Consider the following 19,772-nt stretch of genomic DNA (forward strand, 5'->3'; position numbering starts at 1 on the left):
TTGCACATATCTTTAACGTTATGTGCCAGCTGAAGTATGTAGGGTTGCGCCTTTCTTTACTAGTCTTTACTTTGTTTTCAAACTCTTCAAGCATTTGCAAGTGAATATATTGAGATCTATGGAGATAATAGTTTGCCCAAAAACACACAATTCGTCAAATGTGGAAGCTAGAGGATAATTACCTGAGAAGCAAACAAAAAAACAATTAGTGGTGGAACGCATTCAGGCAGAGAAAAATCTGCCGGGAAACGTATGCTCCAGGTAACGCAATCGATTTGACTGGGATTGGAAGTGCCTAGTGTGAGGGGCCAGCAATTGCGAGGTGGACAACTTTTTGATGATTGTTCAAAACAAGCCATTTTATTAAAGTACACATTATATTAAGTGCCTCACTATTCCTACTCTGCTGCAGATTTCCCTGCCTAACAAAACTAAAGGGAAAAACTCACACAGGATGTCTGGCCCTAACACTTTAACATCAAATACACAACGAAAGTATATGGCAGTTCAATTAACATCAACAATAATATTCACAGTTTCTTGATAACCTCTCAATAACCTGGGTGAGTTCCCTTCCCCAGGATTGAAAGTAAATTCAGCTCCAATGTTCAACAAAAAGAAACCAGGAAATCCATGTAGGTAATATATTCTCAAATCAGTTCTTGATGTTTCAATGTCAAGATAAAGTTTTGTTAACCAAAGTTCCAACAATAGCAAATCCTTTCTCCTTGGTGAAACAAGGGCTTTCCATTTTAAAACATAGCATCAAATGTTATTCCCAGCCACAATGCTTTGCCACCACTTCCAGTTATCCAAGAAGACTTGTCATAATTTAAAAGAAAGATAACTTCTATATATGTTAGTGAAACACAGTTCTGGGTTAACAGTTATGTCACTATTTATAAGATTAGAAGTCACAGTAAGTATATTGTCAGGATGACTTCACAGTGTTGCTGCTTCTACTTCAACAACTTCACTTCTACTACAGTTTACCATGAGGACATTCTCCTTTGTTTCATAGTACTCCACTTCACTTCACGTCACTTCTGCTACTGACATTTTACATCTACTGACAACCAGGTATACCACCACATCTTCAGTACTTTGTGACTCAAAACAGGTTTTGGTTCCAACAAGATTTACTTTAACGCACTTCAACACCTTCTAATAGGGAAGGCACTCTTCCTCTGAATATCGTACTTCAAAAGGGGAAGCCTCTTTGCCTCTCTTGTCGGTCTGCTACAACAACAACTTAAGTTTGCCTTTATGACCCACTTCTCTCTGTTACTTACATTCTTTGGCAATATAGGTTGTGTCAACTTAAAATAATATTTATGAGCAGCAAGTTTCCCTTCCCCAGCTTTGCCTTCATCTCTCTGTTGACTGTTAGCCAAAATAATTACTCAGAAACCTTGGTGCCACTTTCTTGGCTTCAGGTAATGCTTGCACACTTGTATCTAAAGCAAGGTTGAACTTCTATTGGACTCACAGTATTGGGTAGATTGTTTTCTGGCTTTAAGAAAGGCTGCTGTCAGTCTTAATACGAGAATACTCTTGGCTTGGGCAATGCTTGCTCTCTCTCCAACTGCAGATACAACTTTTTAAACCTTGACTTCTTTTATGAGCAATTGTTGTTAGCGTGAATAAAGATGCAAAGTTCCCTCTTGCCTTGAAAAGCGAAATTAAGCAGACACAACTACTTCATGAGGTTTACAAGCTTTAAAGGGTTTAACAATGGCTTTCTGCAGCGTTTTCTCTTCACGCAAGTGAAAAAGAAATCACCCGATCACATGCGAGTGCTACTTTTCCACCATCCCATTGTTAAAAACTCAACTAACAACTTCAGCTCGCTTCTGTTTATATGCAAGTAAATATTAAGCTGGATTCTGTTGCCGACAGTGCTCGTGCAAGGAATCGGAACGCCAGGTTTGACACACCGGCTTCTGTGATCCTTGTTCCATGTGCTGCACGATTTCTGCTGCTTTTGGGACACCTTCTACTGCTTCTGGCATCACTAGGCACCCACACCCTTCCTCGCTGAAGGTGTCTCGGGTCTGTCCACTCAGTTAAGGAGCCCCTCTCGCTCCTGAGACTGACGGCTTTACAACAGCTCCTCACCTTGGTCTCCGACACACTTCTGGCAGAGCAATCTCTGCAGTTAGGTTCACATGGGGAAAGGCAGCCTTCCTGCACGCCTTCCGCTGGGCAGCCTCTGAAACTCATTTGGGGGAACAGGAACCTCGCAGAACAAGCAGGGGAAATCTGCTGTATCAATGCTCTGGCGTCCCTTTGGTTCTCGTGCTTCTGCCTGGTTTGCCAACACTGTTTCTTCTTTCTTCTGCCTCTGCTATTACTGCAGGCACTCCAGTCACAGTGCCAGTTCCCATTGCCAGCACCTCAGAGGGCCATATATGCCTCTCAGGTTCCTTCGGGTGTGGGCTGTTAGGCTTAATTGCTTGACTAATGCTACAACATGCCTCTTCAATCCTCTTCCTCATCCAAGTACTTATGGGATTATGAGACTGGAAGTCTCCAACAACAAAATTAGTTATTTTAAGTATTTTAAGGGTGGATTCATTTCCCTTACAATCATTCAAAGATGAACCACTATAATTTGTTGTTACAGAAGAAGATAATTTACTTAAGACAATATTTCTAGATTCCTTTCCATTATACCTTTAGTAGTAAGGAGGATGTTTATCCAGAAATAACTTGAAGGGTCTTTCTTTTGTTAAGACTTGCTCGGATTTTATAGTACTTGTGCCCAGAGACACAAATCTTATATGTAGTTCAAATATATTATAATGACAATAAGCCATTACCTGTTTTGGCAGCCTTGAAAGGTTTTCCCTTTCAAGGACAAATACCTTGTCTCACCCCACGAGATCTCCTCAGCATCCTGGGCCTTATCTCCTAACAGGTGAACCTACCACAGTACACCACCCTCAAGGTGAGAATCAGGAAGCGTCTGCCTTTCCCTGGCCACCTGGGAGTGGACTTTAGGCAGGGATTCAGTGAGGGATCGGTAGGATTTATCACACTAGATACATATTACTGCAGATTTACTGGCTTAATAGGCTGTGTGGTAGTACGGTTGGTATCTGTGAACTGCAGTCACACAGATTTGTGGCATGTGCTGTAATTGGGCTATATTACTGTGAATGAGATCGGGTACAGGTAAGGAATATACAAGTTATGTTCAGCAGCTGAAAAAACCTTGTAAGCAATCTTACTAGGGTTTAGCTCTGTGCCCTTTGCATGGAAACACACCGGCAGCAGGCTCAATAGCTAGCTGATCTAACCGGCAAGGACTGGAACCTGCAGAGAAACTTGCAGGTGATGCACAGTTTCTTCCAACAGCAGCAACATGCCTCCTGAGCTACCTATTGGGGTTTGCAGCTGTGGGCTTCAATTTCTACAGTGGTTACTGAAACAGTAGTAACCTGTACACTTCCCAGAGACGACCTGTGTGATCGCAGTCTGTACAAAGACCTTTGTAGTAGGCACAGTAACCCATTGAACTGTCTCACTAGGATTGGCATGTAAATACCAAATACATCTCTGCAGCAGGTTCTACTGCTTAACAGTTGCAAAGGGTTTGTATTCTGTGACCTGGATTTTTTTTGTGTTGCTCCTACCACTTAGTTTAAGGGCTTTTCATCAAAGCCAGCATCTCTTCTAAAATATTACTTCCTTGTGCTTCTACAGAGTTCAATCCTTTTAGGATTATAGCATAATTAATAGCCCTAGATACACTTTACTACTGCAAAGGGTACATCGATGTGACCCTAATGAAGCACAACCAGTTGTTCATGTTTCTTTGTGCTACCTCAAAGGAGATTGGCATGTTAAATATATTCTGTCATACTGGTTAATAAACATTTTGGATGGACCGTGTTTATCTCTAGCAGATCATTTTGTTTTGCCCATTTAAACTTTTGTTCCTATCATTTCACCTGAGAACCTCTCAGGGAATCCAGGTTTTACCAAACACACACAAACGAGGACTGAAATTCTCCATTGCTCAGGATCACCTCCTACCTCATTCTAAGGAAGCATTCCCCAGGAAGGCCTTACATGGATTGAAAGCATGTCAGTCGTGGTACAGAACGCTAGGGTAGGCCAGATGCTAAATTGCCACATGTTTGGTCAGTCTCTACTCCAGTTTACGGAATGCAGGGAGATTGGCCTTGAGAAAAGATTCAGAGAGGTAGGAAGGCAGCCAAAGTTGGATCTGTCACTATTTCTCAAAAGATAAGGGTTACACAGCGCCCTCCCAATCCCAATTGGAGGACCGGCAGCAGACTGGTCAGTGGAAGAACACACTGGGGACTTTGATGTCCTAACCCTGTCACATCATTGTCAATTTCCATAGACTGAGGAGCAGCCAAGAACCCTTCAGAGGCTCAGCTGTGCTGGTCTCCAGCTGTTGATACCTCAGGAGCCATCACCTGTCCAAAAGGTATGCTTTCTGACAAAATAAGAATGTATCAGGAACTATATGCAGGCTCCTTTGCGCTGGTAGTCAGGCATTTTAATAGTTGGGGAAAGTGGGCATGTCCCCCATGCCTCCATCCTGGGAGGCCCCCACACCAGGCTGCCCGATACCAAGAAGTCACTGCACATTCTTTTTTGTACAAAATATAAATAACACCTCATAATATGGAATAATGAGCTGCTGGTTGTCAGAGCAAGATGTTGTTGATCAGGCTGTTCGATCTGATCAATTAACACTTGTGGCGTACCAGAAAGAGGTGTCGGACTAGAACACCTGGGTTCAACAATAAGCCTTTATTCAAATGAAAAGAAAATGCCTCACTATCCCCATTGCTAAAAAGGATTCTGTTCTCAACAACTAAAAAGGAAGGTGCCCCTGAGGATGTCCAATAGCTACAAAGCAGTCCTCTGTCCTAACCTGTCAAACTGACCCTACGACTAGGTGAAAAGGAAATGTAGGTGTGTGGCACCAGCGCAAGGACCTTTGTAAGCACTCGTGGCTAGGCAGAATGGTAGCACTTTGAATTGGTAGTGCTTGATTCCCACTTAGATTCTCAGGTATTTTCGGTGCGCTGGCAACATGAAAATATGAAAGTATGCATCTTTCATATCAAATGTTGCCATGTAATCATCTTGTTTTAGTAGAGGAATTCCTTCCTGCAGTCTTGTCATCCTGAATTTGTGTGGCTTGACATACGTGTTTGCAGGGTGCAGGTATAAGACTAGGCGCATTGTTAGATCTTTTCTTGGAACAATGAAGTACACTGAATAAATACCTTTGTTTTCTTCCAGAGGTGCAACCACCTCTATCGCTTCCTTTTGTAGTAATATCAAGTGATGTTCTGACGACATTCTTCTTGATCGAGGACGACGGTGGCAAGGTGGTTCTAGGAATTCTACTGAATAACCTTTGGCCATGTTTGTTAGCACCCAACAATCTGACGTTATCCCCTCCAATATGTGGGTGAAAGATGTTATGCGACCCCCTACTGGAAAAACATAGGAGGGTACCTGGACTGGAGTCTCATTTGCTGGAGGGGGCAGTAGAGCCTCTAGAGGCTGCAACTCTGCCTGACCGTTACCTCCCCTAAACCCTCTTTGTTGACTGCTTTGAAAAGAGGAAGATTGGCGTTGGGGATTTTACCAAGACGACGAAGAGGCTCCAAAGCCTGAGTGCGAGGCCCTTGAGAAACCCTGACTCCGAAATGAACGCAGAGTATTGAAGGTGCCGCGATTGATAAAGGGTTTATTAGAAATTTTCCTTAGTATTTTTAGGGTTTCATGCTCCTTTTTCGGTGGTCTCTTAACTGGTTGTCTACTGCCTTGCAAATAGGACAGAATCTTCAATAGGCACATTTATGAAAGTTACCCGAGTTTCGGGTTTGAACCACGAAACCCAAAGCCATCAATGGCATTTGAGCAAGGTGCTCTAAGCTATCACTGTATCGGAAGTGTCTTCTGAATCTAGAGTGTTTTTAAAATTATTCAGACAGTACAATTACACCTGCAAGTGTGGGGTTAATCAGGGCAGAAGGTCAAATGTGTTAAGCAGTGTATGCCTAGTTTGCAGTCAGAGGGCTGGGGAGGCTTAGTACTCCTTAGTGGAGCTAAGTTGATTATTAGAATCCTATTTAAAAAGTCATTTTTTCAGGTTTTTTCGTAAGGACCATAGAAATGGTTCTGTCCTAAGTTCCGTAGGCATGGCATTCCAATAGTTTGCTGTGAGAACAAATAACAGCTGATCATCAATGGGGGAAACGTGACCACTCTCAGGTGTACCATCAGGAAGGTCATCCTGATCATAGTTATCTGGGTCATCATACCACAAGTTTTGATCTTCCTCCCCCTGAGCTTGATAAGAGTTATGAGAGGCTTGAGTGTCAAGACAAGGTTGCTCAGTAATGTCCACAAGGCTTGGGAAAATGCTTATGCCTTGGGGATTTAGCTAAAGGCTGCCCCATTTGTAAGTCTAAGTTTTTTTTTTGCCTAATTGGGTTCTTTTCCATGAATTTTACAAAAGAGGAGACCTTGTTCATAGTGTCCTTGAAACTTTCTCTTCAGGTAGAGGGCACACAATAGTTTCATGGTCCTCTCTAGGCCTTTTCTTTTAGTATATAATGGCACTGTTTGTGGGACAGTAGGTGTGTGTGAGATGTGTTCCTGAGACTTTCCATGGTGTTTTTCCTTGTTAGAATGAGGTTTGTGTGATTTCGACATGTGTTTGTGAAACATCCATCGAGGGACTCCGATACACATCCACTGGTGTCTGTTCAGTGTTTTTGCCTTGCGCTAGATGTGGAAGCGCAGCAGCCTTATGGTGTGTATGGTCAGTAGGCTGCAAGGTGACTTCCTCCAGCGTGTGTGCACATGCGCGTGTGTGCGTGCGTGTGTTTTTCCCCATAGCCGTACGCTGCGACTGCCTTTCGGGACTGGGGACTGACAAGCGGGAGCCAAAAGGTTCCCTTGATAAGTCTTCGGATTCTGAAGCAGAGATGTTGCTCCCTTGGCCTTCCGAGTCCGACTCAAAGGTGCCAGTTGGGGTCTGAAACTCAGCCATAATGGCGTGGGCAGCACACCGATTGGTGCGTCGTTCCTAAGAGTTTTGGGCCTAAACAACTTCCACGATGCACAACGCCCCTCTTGGTGTCTCCGGGAAGGCAGTGGTTGCACACTCGATGGACATCTTTCCATGTTTATTTTCTGTTGCAAGATGGACAGAACTTTAAAGGCGTTCCCTTCATTGCTAAATCTTTGTGAAAAGGCTGTTAGGCAAAGGCAGTATACATGGGAAGTGGAAGTATGCATTCTCTAATAAAGGTAATCAGTATCTCCACTCTCCCTGCTGAAGGGCTGAAGCCCGGTGTAGGCTGAAGACTGTTTTGCCGAATCGAAGGACTCATCGGATCCGGCAGTCTGAAGGTCTTCAGGATGTTCATCGAAATGTGCGTCAAACTGCGATCGTCGAAAGAAGTTAAAGTTATAATTAATAACTCTGAAAAGTAGCAGCACTACAGACTCTGCTTAACATGTCGAAATGGTGGAAAAAAGCAATCCACGGGACCTCAGCTTGTCAGGGATCATGGGTACTGAAAACAACATGTGCAATACTCTGCACCTCCCACTAGATGTTAGCCTATGCAAAGCATGTGATGTTAAGCAGCTCCACAAGCCTCAAACCATATTTCTTTACGATTTTCCTTTTTAATATCATCGTCATGTGATGTGACTTTCCAAGAAAGGCACAAAAAGCATGATGTGATCTGTACTTTCCAAGAAAGGCATATTTTAGTACTTGAAGGTTAAGCATTCATAAATAATTGCACCTTGCATTATGTAAAGAGCTGGGAACAATGTGGTCAGGTGCCGAAATTGGAAACTGGACTTAAATCCCAGCTTTACCACTTAACCAAAGTGTGGTATCTTGGGCAGCTCGATTTAAACACATTTTGCTTAACCTATCAAGACAGTCCTTAAATAGTTCAAAATTGTCAGTCATTAAGAGTACATTAGTTCTCAGGGTATGCGCTTTAAAAGAGTCTCACCATTGGTTTAAGTGCCTATGGTGTTGCTTCATACATAATACTGACCATTTGCTTATTGCACTTTACCCATCCATTATGTGCATCTTCGTGCAAACTTCTAATTCATATCCTCGGTCTATGGTATGTGTACCTTCCTTTTTTTACTTTCAATATGGCTTCTGAATCTATGCTTGAGCACTTGTATATTCGGTGATGCTGCTAATCAGAGATCTGTTTCAATGCAGGGGCATGCGTACCTTTTTCAAATAGCTACTGATCTGTCTGCATCCACACTGTAGCCTGTATATCTTTGTCATAGCTATTGCATGTGTACCTGTGCTAGAACGCAAACATCATCATTGTAGATCGCCAATATATCACTTAAAGATCCATTTGTTTAATAACTGATTGCAGGCTTATTTTGAACATTGACAGGGCTGCTGCCTATCAAGCTATCAGTTGTCAGTAAGATGAAAGTGTGTGGGAGGGGTAAGGGGGTGTAGGGGCAAACTGAGATTCTTATATCCCTTAATTTCTTTGGGTGGTGGGCGGGGGGTCTCATTTGTCTGTGCCCTAGGCCACAAAACCTTAAAATGGGGATGATGGGAGTGGGATGGCTGGGCTTCCACAAAAAGAACACCTCCGGTCACAGGCTCATCATAGACCTCTTATCTTATTCCCCACTTTCATCACTCTGCCCTTTTGTTCTCAAACCCCAACTCTTTTTCGATTTCCTTTCACAGTTTTGATTGTTTTCTCCTAATCCCCAAGGATCCACCCAAGGACGCCATACCGGGCAACCTCTAATCTGCTTGGTTGTTGCTGAGGAAAACATAGCTACAATCCAAACTGAAAGCAGGAAGCCACGTGGAACACAAGCTGCATTTCTGCACTGTATGTTTACAACTCACCCTCACTTCTGTCCACGCAAATTGAAAATTAACCTTCAGATACCAAGTTCCACGATTTAGGGTTATTGTTATTATTATTAGGGTATTTACTGAGGGCAGACCTAGCTCCGGCAAGCAACAGAGCGCTTTACAATCATAGGGTGAAGAACACAGTGAGGGAATCAGAGAGAAAAGGAGTAGGGAGCTAACAGGAGAGGGTGGGCAATTGGCAGCATGGGGAGACCAGTGTTGGACTGGTCTCCCCATGAAATCAGAATATTTTGCATCTCTCCTTACCGTCATTCAATCTATCCTTACAGGTCTTATGAAACATATCCTGCAGCATTTCAGTGATCCTCACCTGGCTCAATTGGTCTTCCTTGATAGGCACTTTCAGAACCGAACAAATTACATTAAATGGAGTCTCAACTGCGCCCTAAATTATGCAAGAAAATTGCACTGTATAGCTTCCCAAATTGGTTTGCGCCAGAGAAACGCCTATAGACGAATACATCAGGTCTAATACCAACATTAATAAATATTAGACTCTGGATTAGGAAGCAGCAATATGTGAATAAATGTGGCTAGAGGAAAGCCTCTTTTTCGGAGGTTACCTGTATTTCAGGGGATGCTCTTCTCCGTTGGGCAGATGGGGGATTTCTGGTGGGGTAATGAAAACTGTGTGTTCACTTTTGTATGATTCATCCAGTTCTATCAGTCTTGTTTCTCCAGGCCTTTCCACATCCACCTAAGGAAGTCACAAATTCATTCATTATATTTACGAAGAACACAGCTCAATAAATGTCATTGATAATATTTTCTAATAAATTATGTTACACTTTCTTGTAAATGATATTTAAAATTTCAGTTTTGGTAATGTAGGTACTGGGTTTACACCGACTAATGAAAGATCATATCCACGGGAAAGCAATGGTTGTAACATTAAAAAATAAACAGAGCAGCAATGCTGCCCCAACTATAGATGAGCTATTCACTTTTCACTCTCCAACTCTAAACACTGCTGTCGCGCCCACCACCTAGGGCATAGCTTAGTCGGTAAGGTAGTGGAACTGGGATGATTTTGTGATTTCCCCCAAAAGCAATGAAAGTGTACCTGATACATGTCAGTATTGTCCATGCCAAAAAAAAAAAAAAGGAAAAAAAGGAAAAACATAAAAAGGCAAGTGCAGCGAGTTTGGAACCTGCAATTTACTAAGTACTTTTAAATAGCTGTATCTTACTAGGATTGCTGTGCCTTCATATATTCCATGGTGTTTTCCTACAGTTGGATTATGTATGTTAGACATGGGCACATACTTTCATGTCACTTACTCAAAATTGTTCATGCCGCCCTATAATGCCCTAACGCACCTACCAGACGATGTAGCTGGGTTCATTTGACATATCCGTCAGTAAAGAACTATGGGTCACATTTGACATTGCTTTAAGTGAAATAACTCAGTTCAGCCAGTGGTATGCACTTTATTAATGGTCAATATTATTATAGACTGTGCAGCATTGAAGTCTATTACACCATGCAGCTATCTTTTTGTCCAGAACACACTTACATAAACCACTCGCAGATGATCCCAATGTTGGCAGCTAAGGAAAATAAGGCACCGTGATTTGGAGAGGATCACATAATTTGTTAAAGTGATGAAGTCAGGATTTGAGTTAGGGTTGAGTGGTTTTACAGATTGAAATTTAGGTGGTAGGCTAAATTTGCTCCGATCCACTTTAATATTTTAAAAGTTGAACTAGAATTTTGTGTTCAATACAGGTGACTTGCAATGCACAGGAAAATAAGCTGACTCCATAAAATAAATCTTAATACAAACAGGTTAGTAAATAAAAAGTATGATTCACTCTAAAAGAGCAAACGAGGGCAACAGGGAATGCACAATGAATACAAGACTATCCAGCAAGTACAGGTACAGGGACATGGTAGAGGCTGTTGACATCGAGTACAGCCCGGTCCCCTTCAGACAAATCAATGAAAGGCGATGGGTGCACCAATCACCTTGCTATTGAAGATCAATATCAAAATGAACAATGAAGTAAGCGGATAGAATGAGATTGACAAACGAAAGAGAGGCTACCAGCAACGAAGATGAGCAAGTGAACACTACGGACCAAGAAACAGAACCCATTGCAAAAATAAAACAAACTAATGAAAAAGAAATCACACAATGCAGTGATTAAGTAAATACACAGAGAATCTGGATCATAGGTTGTCCAAAACTGATGACCACCTAGAAAAACTTGGGAAAACAAGACAAGAGAGACAACTACGGAACTCAGAGCAGCTAACAAAAGACTAATTGAGCAATGCGTGGATTGGCCTTAATAATGATTGGCAAAATGAGGAACCCGCATCTGAGCCATATATTACCTCAGACTCTAATAAGCAAGGTAAAGGATGGGCTAACCTATTTAGTGTATACAATAGGACTATGCTAAACGGTCAATGTCCTGGTGATGCAGGAAAAGATTTTACACAGATAAGTGGCAAGCAGTGCTCCACTCCAGACTATATTATCGTTAATAATAAGACCCTTGCCATGGTGATCGACATGGCAGTGGTTGCTTGCGAGGAGAGTGACCACTTAACAGTGTACACACTTATCAAAGCTAAGAGGAACAGAGGAACTAAGCAGTACGATCTGAATGGTGACATCTATATTAACAATGGTGCTAATCACATCAGATGGAATCACACCAACCTTGATAAGGCCAACACTGTAGTGGTAAGCCGCCTCCTCCCCTTTTTCGAGAAATTGTGGCAAATTAATGATAGCTCTAACCCTGAGATGTTGACAGAATTTTCTAGGATCATTTGTACTATTAAAGACTCCACTGCCAGAAAGAAACTATAAGAGCCCGAGTGAACATTAGAAACAAGGTACAAGTTATGATGGCAAATATGACCATCAAATTCAAGCATCCAAAAAGTGATTGTGAATTGAGATAGCAGAGCTATTAAGAACTAACCCTGAGACCTTGCATTCAGAAGGGCTTTCTATCCGTATCAAAGCACTTAAAGATGTATATCATAGATGGCTAAGGAAGTATAAAGCTGAACCCAAAAATTAATATATCGTTACAACTGGCGCATCACGCTAGATCTAATAATAGAGGGATCTGGAGCACCATTGAAGGAGAGACCAAGACCAATCTCCCGATAAATAGTGTGAGCGAGGAAGGATGGGAGACCCACATTATAAGCACACAGGGATCTGGAGATCGCATGGATGAAATACATGCGACTGATTGTGCAATATGGTCATGTACATCTACTGTTGTTGACATTACTAAACTCATCAGATTACTACCTGTATCCCGGGCAGTCGGCCCAGCCGGTACAAGTAATGGGCTCTTGCAGTTAGTCGCAGAGCTATGGGCCAACTCTCTTTATACCCTTTCCTCTCACATTGGGAGTTGTGGTACTGTCCCCCATAGCTGGAAAGAGCATCATGCTCCCAATATATAAAAAAGGATGCTGGAATAACCCTCTAAAATTATCACATGCTAGCTATGCTAGATCTTCCAGCAAAAACCTTTGCCAAAGTTCTCCCTAAGGAACTTAACAAGTGGATATATGACAATGCGATATTACCATCAAATAAAACGGGTTTTAGAGCTAAATCCAGAGCCTCACATAACCTATTGATACTGGTTAGCTTGATTGAGCATGCATGGGCCTGTCACCAACTTCCAGTACATGGCGCATTTATCGATTTCAGTGCTGCCTTTGATACCATCTTGCGCAATCGCCTATGGAACAAACTTGTAGAATGGAAGATTCCCCTGGTCTGTTGTCCATGATCAAATTATTATACTCTGATACTTCGATATGTGTGAGATTGGATGGAGAAGGGCGTGTGAGTGGCCAGTTCCAGAATGTGTGTGGGGTCAAACAGGAATGCATCTTGGCTGCTACATTATTTAATTTATACTTGGCAGATCTTGCCAGTGCCCTTAAAACTGATAGGTCTTTTCCCCTTAAAATAGGCAGTGTACGGATTGACTGGCTTGGCTATGCAGACAATCTGCTCCTCCTGGATTACACGAAAAACTGAAGATCCTGGGTAGTTATGCTAAAGAAAATGGTCTGCGAATCAATATAGCCAAAACGAAAATTGTCACGTTCTTTGGAAAAACTAAAAGTCAAACTCAATCGTATGACGTGAAAGTTCGACTCGAATGTTGTTGAAGTGGTGCATCACTATAAATATTTAGGGGTCTATTTACACAAATTAAATTGGGAGACAATGGCATGAAATGAAACTTCGATTTATGCAGATGTGCCATGCTTTGAGCCACTTCATCAGCACACCAGGTGGCTGCTCTATTAAGATGATACTACTGCTATATTAAGCTAAGATTATTCCATGTATGACTTACGGGATCAAAGTGTGGGTAGCCACACTTATCTCTGAGGTAGCAATGTTTGCGGCTAAGATATTACACATTTTATTTTGAATGCCACAAACTATGCTGATTGAATATCTGCTACTTGAATTTAACATCATGGGGATCACAACCAGAGTAGAATATAAATTAGCCTTGAATTTTGAGACTTAAATAAAGTTGGGTAATCAGACTATAATGAACGAGGTAATGACTGCCTATAAAAACTTCAATGGTATGACCTTTGGGAGAATCAGTCATCTACAAACCATCCACCATAGGTGGATGCAGGGATATGTACCCACAACATCTTCAAGTTCTGCCATGTCACAAAAAATATGGCTAAAAACAAAGCTCCACAACCTCCACAAAACTAAACCTAAGATGTCTGACAGGTTTTTCTTGCATGATAGAGATAGTTTAATTACGTAATGCTCTACTTTCAACTGTTTGATGTTGTACATTGAGTGCTCACATAATATTTATAATATTATTTCTTGTCTCTTACGTACTAACCCCACAAAAAAATTGCCAGGTTCTTGTGACTTTTCAGCTTTGGAAAAATATTTGTTACAGTCATAACATGGACCTTTTTTATGGAATTTCTTAGATGTCTTTTTATTATGATTAGAAATAAAAATTATTTTTGTTGATATTAAGAAGTGGTTGTTCTATCTTAACTCCTTTCATCTTAAGACCAGTTGAGTATGATTATCACACCCAGCTTTTTAAAATAAGCAAACAAGTGTTTTAGTGGTTGTACTTTCCCCACGACAGACACCATTCACCTACTGTGGTTCAAAGTGCACAGGGTCGCCATCCCTCCTCCCGTTGCTCTTTTCTCTAAAAACAAAGCTCTCCCGCCATATCATGGAATACGCAATCATGCATCTATTTATAACACCAGTGAATTAATTCAAACAATCTATACACAACTGAGACTCATGGGTATATTAGTGCCTTTCCACAAAGTGCTATAATCAGAGCATATCTTATTCTTAAGTTTAATGTGTCAGACGTATTAGCTATTAGGGGAGCGAAGCCTGGCATACCCCGAGCTGATCGTTTGCGCTTTTTATGTGGCAATATGGAAATGGAAACTGATGAACACATTATAACACAGTGTAACTGTCTACATAAGCTAAGAAATAAGTATATGAAAGCATATTGTAACCGGAAATGGGAGGAAAATGTAACTACTAAGTGGCATCGATTATTGGTAGGTAATGACATTAATTTGATGTTTCTCATGATGACATTTTTTGTATTATTTAGAATATTTTAACCACGGAACATTTTAATCTGATGTATCATTTTATCTGGGAGTTTGTCTTTTTCAATCATGAATTGTTTTATTCTTTTATCTATGTGTGTATGTTGTTATATGCAAGCTAAATCAAGCTAAAAGCATATTATGTAAATAAATAATTGAGCAAGACAAAAAGTCTAACATGAGTTGCTTGATTTCCTGAAGCAGTCAAATATGGTAGACCTATTGAGGTCCTCAAAAGGTGCTGCCTGTAAAGCAGGCCTTTGGCGATTGAATGGACACATAGGACCTCTTACTTATTCGGGGTAAACAGATACTGAGACTAATGTTGTTCATAAATTCTATAATTCTATCACTGATCAGAGAAAACTGTTCTACACAACTAAACGCCATAAACTGAATATTGCTGTGTTATCAAGTAAAGCAATACACCCAGATTAGAGTTTATTAATTCTTTTTGCCTAAAGGAGTCCTGGACGATGGAGACAATCTTGTTGCAGGGTACTCTCCTCATTTCGTTTCAACCACCAATGGAATTTGTGGATGCCTCAGCTGGGGATTAATGATCTGGTTGTTGGAGGATTTTCTTCCTTTACCGCCCGTTGTATTTATTCAGGATATTATTAGGATTACCCTTAAAATGGATAATGGTGCATATTTGTTGCTAATAAACCTTTATGTGAGACTAGTGTAGCCTCTGATTTCCAGCCCTGGTCCATGCAAGGATGTACTCTTCCCCATGAACACAACTGGTTGGGAAGACAGAGCACTGCACCAACCAAATAAAATCACTGTGAACAGGAGATGGGCTACACCCCGAGTTCTTAGATTACCAATGGCCACAGACACCAGAGTGAATTTTATAGGGATCCCAACATGAGCCCTTCTTTATTTATAAAAACACACATACTTTTAACCCTTATACTTTTAACCCCTTTTCTCTTTTCTACCCTACGATTCTCCTGGAGTGAGCACCAACCAAATGGGGCCCTGCTACTTGAGCACACCCTTCTTTGGAAGGGTCTTGGGGACCCTTAGGGTGGGTCTGCCGCAACACACCCTCAACCTAAACTCCGCTACCTCCCACATAGACTGAGGCCAGGGGATGGCCTCTGTGGGTGGCCTCATCTCACTAGGCGGCCTCCAGCAGCTCGTCGCACTCTCCCACTACTCTGCCACTACCTCATGCCAGGGTACCTCCCCTCGAATCCCCTTTTTATCTATTCGCTACAACACACTACAACAACCTACACCTACTTAACTTTTAACCTACATAACATTTCCTTTCTCTATAACTTCCAATACACACACACACACACACACACTATAAAACAAATAAAACATGTCGTCACAATGGGCTCACTTGCTCCAGTCAGTCTCCCCTGCACAGTTCCTTGTAGGGTTGTTTCTGGTGGCTCTGTTACACTTAGGACTGGCTGCCAATCTGGTTGAACTTCTGGCTGGGGGCCTCTGCCCTGATGCTAGATGGGGGCCTGCCCCTCTTCTTTCTTCAAGGGAGCACCACATGCAGCCATCCTGCTCCACTGGTCTTCTAGGCAGCCCCCTGCGTGCCTGGGCATCTATCTGCCTGACATCACTCGTGCTCTCGGCGACCTCTCTCATTCTTCTGGATGGCCACGTTGGCATGGGGGCATCACTACCATACCTGCAGCCTGATTTAAAATCTTCGGCGCGGCCCTGTTAGCCCCACATCACCGCTGCAGCCTGCCGCCATTTTGACATGGTAACGTCTGCTGCTGATTTCACTGCAGTGCAACCGCAACCTGTTGGGGCTCCTTGGGGGCGTTGGCCTTCACCCGGGCAATTCTCTTGGGGCAACAGGCTACACTAGATTATTATTTATTGGTCGCTATTCAGGGGGGGGGGTCTATGTTAGATGACCAAGCCCATGCCAACGGCAACTCACGTTATATTATTGTGGGCAATATAAACCAGTACTTGATGGGAATATTACATGTGAAGAACAGGCATGGGGGATTCCTGCTCTACTCCATAAGAATCCACTTCTATGGAGCCGAATTCCATCTTGCTAAAGGATGGTTTCTTCATGACAGAACAGCTCAACCAACGTTTCACACTTTAATGAGAAGCAGTTTCATTGATTATATTTTCTTCCATGTAAGATCTTGGTGGGTGACTCAAGAGCTGATAGTGACCATGATCCACTCCAGGTAACTATAAAGAGTACTAAAGTGATATTTGTGTGACTTAATTGCAGCAGAGTAATCTTCTTGCATGGGCCTCTAATAATAGATGTGCCCTGTGTTATGCAGAGAATGGTTATTCATTTTGGAATCCTTGCGATCTACTGATATAGCGGGAGGCCTATTCTTGCCCTTTTACTAGTGAATGATTAAAATAATGTCTTCTTTTTAAGACGTTTGGGAGTTGATGATGGCAAGACTAGAGAGCCAAAAGGGGCAAATTGGCAAGATTGGATGGTCAATCCATTAATTCTGATCTTTTGGCTATGGTTAAAAAGAACTCTGGTAATAACTCGACTTCTATATGTACGGTGCAGAAATATAAAAAAATGGATTTCAGCGGAAATCAGCTTCTTTGAAATTTGCAGTTAATACAGGCGACTCTTGAGAATTTTTTAGACACGTTACCGAATGGGCCACTGCAGATTTTGCACCTTTGTCATGTAATATCTACGAGTCTGATTGGTATAATTACTTTTTCCCAATTACTTACCATGCCTAACAACAAACAATCAGTAGCTACCAATATTTCAGATAGGGTAGCAGTAGTTTATTGCCTTTTCATCCACCAATGTACTGGTACCTATCCAAGAACAAAGGTGTGGCAAAGCAACTGGCCTAGATAAAATACGAATCAATTTTGTCTTTAATAACCAGGAGATCTAGACCCTGCTTTGGCTAAATTGTTTAGCCATGATGTTCCATAAGAGGACCCATATAGCTGGAGAAGCCCAGAATTCAAAAAGGGTAGTAGGCTGCTGCCTGTAAATTCTAAGCCAACCTACCTTCTTGATAGTCTAGGCAAAACTATGGGTACAGCTCTAGTGACTAGGCTATGAAACTAGGCAGGGCTCATAAATGTTGGTGAATACAACAGATTCACAATGACAATGTATGGGGGTAATGAGCTACTAAGGACAGAGATGGCTCCAGATGGTGATGGGCGAGGGTCTCACTGAAGCTTTGCCCCCCTCTTAGAGAAAGGGTGCTCAGTTTGTTCCCAGAATTCATGTCGCTACATTTGATGGCCGCCACTGGAGGGCAGACCTCATTGCGCAGCAGCCCCCATGCTGGGCAGACGCGGTGTGCTGACCTCACACATAGGGTCTAGGATCACATACAAACATTAAGAGTAAAAGAGAGAAATAGTAGCTTGGCCGCAAGAACATCCTTGTCCAGTCTCACATCTGGGGATTCAATTTCACAAAGGGAGTAGGTAAGCCATGGACTAGGCTATAAAAATAAGTGGAGCACTTGCCGAAAAGGTATTCAGGCCCCCAAAGTTTGGGAAACATTGAACTCAGCAGGAGAAACCATAGAGCCACCAAGTTAAAATTAGGGAAGTCCAAGATGGTGCTGCACGACACAGATGCCTTAGAAACATCTCAGTCACAACAGGGAAGGACATCAATACAGCCATTTGGCATCACCAAGAACCAAACATTAAAGAGCTAGTTAGAAGAAATGAGATCAACTCCAACTATAAACAATCCCGGGGAGGGAGTGTGAAAAATCTGAGAGCACCCCTTCCTACCCCCCCATATACTCCCCTCCGATCTTCCTCTCAGGTGGACAGGGAAAGGCATTCACTTTTGGATCCTGACCCTGGGAGTGGATATGCGAGGGAGGATCACCTGGATGTAGGGACCTCTGGAAATGGGAGGAGGATGCCTTCAGGCGATGCATGGTATCCCATTTTCCCGTATGAAAATGACTCCTACCGTCCCAATACCTTTGTAGGGTATTATAAGTCTTGAGGAGTAATGCACACTTCTAGTCATTTTCACCACTGTGGCACTGAGACAAAGAAGATGCCTATGGAGGGTCAGGCATGTCCAGTTAATTGGTATAATTGGGGTCAGACAAATTACTTGCACCTGCAACCCATTGAAAGGCCACAGGTCCTTAAAAGGAGGGCCCAACAACATGGAGAGGAGAACCTGCCTGGAGAGAAGACAGCAGCGAGGAACAGATTGGAGCAGGACTAGCAGCGAAGATGCCATGTGTTGCCAGGGGGTGAGAAAGGTGCCACGACCTGAGAGGGCCGTGCAAATACCAGAGCCTCAGCAATTCTCTTAGCCGCGTGTTCCCAGCTGGAGCTGGGAAACACGGAAACCGCCTAACCGCCGCAGGACGCAGCGAGAAGTTTTCTCGCTTGAGCTCCCGACGCGTTCCCTGTAAGTAAAGAGGAAGACGGAGAGCAGACGGACGAAGTCCAGAGGAGCAGATAAGCCCCGGTGAGTGCGAGAAAGAGAACACTTGTACCGGGCGCTCCAGGGGCAGGAATTGGACATTTAAAGTTAATGATCGAAAGGAAACTTTTGAGAATGAGGTTTGGAACCTGAATGAAACAACATTGAATAATGAACAAGTTGAAAAGTATTTTGGTAAATACAATGGTGCATATTGAATACCGAGCAAAATAAAAGATATGGAAATGATGTGAAATTATAGCACAAGTGGAAAGCAAATTATGTGCTATTGTGAAAGTAGTGAAACCTGCTAAAACGCATTGATGAAGAAAGTGAAAGCCTGTAATGGGTACTTATGAACTAAGTGAAAATCAAGTGTGAATGACAAGTTGTTGAACCTGAATGGAAAAGGTGAAAGCAAGGTGGTGGAAGAGGATATACACCACAGAATAAAGTGAATACAAGTTGTGATACAGCCACAAGATTGCCCATATACAAAGTTGGGGCAAACCCCAAGAGAATAATAACACCAACATTGATAACTGACACAGGTTCAAAAGGTAGGGGGCCTGTGCTAGACAAAGGCTTGACAGAGGGTCTGCAATAAGAACTATATCAAGGCCAAACAAGGAGACTGATAAAGAAAAGTGACATTAAGTGATGACACATGATACAGGTTGTCAGAGAAGATCGACAAGTTAATGATCAAGTATCCTGGGTCATCGGATGAGTGACCTGTGATGGGTGAGCCGTGTGGTTTAACAACT

General features: G+C 42.4%; 1 protein-coding gene across 8 annotated transcripts in view; it reads right to left on the reverse strand.

Moving 5' to 3' along the window:
• The window catches only part of DENND4A (DENN domain containing 4A), a 2,028,245-nt gene that overhangs the window by 721,145 nt on the left and 1,287,328 nt on the right, over window positions 1-19,772 (reverse strand). For all 8 annotated transcript variants that reach the window (XM_069624248.1, XM_069624254.1, XM_069624251.1 and 5 more), the window contains one exon: window positions 9,523-9,656. In XM_069624248.1, the coding sequence (XP_069480349.1) occupies window positions 9,523-9,656 (134 nt within the window). The remainder of the gene's footprint in view (window positions 1-9,522; window positions 9,657-19,772) is intronic.

This window comes from Ambystoma mexicanum, chromosome 11 (assembly GCF_040938575.1).
Source record: "Ambystoma mexicanum isolate Mex_15411 chromosome 11, UKY_AmexF1_1, whole genome shotgun sequence".
Classification (NCBI taxonomy): domain Eukaryota; kingdom Metazoa; phylum Chordata; class Amphibia; order Caudata; family Ambystomatidae; genus Ambystoma; species Ambystoma mexicanum.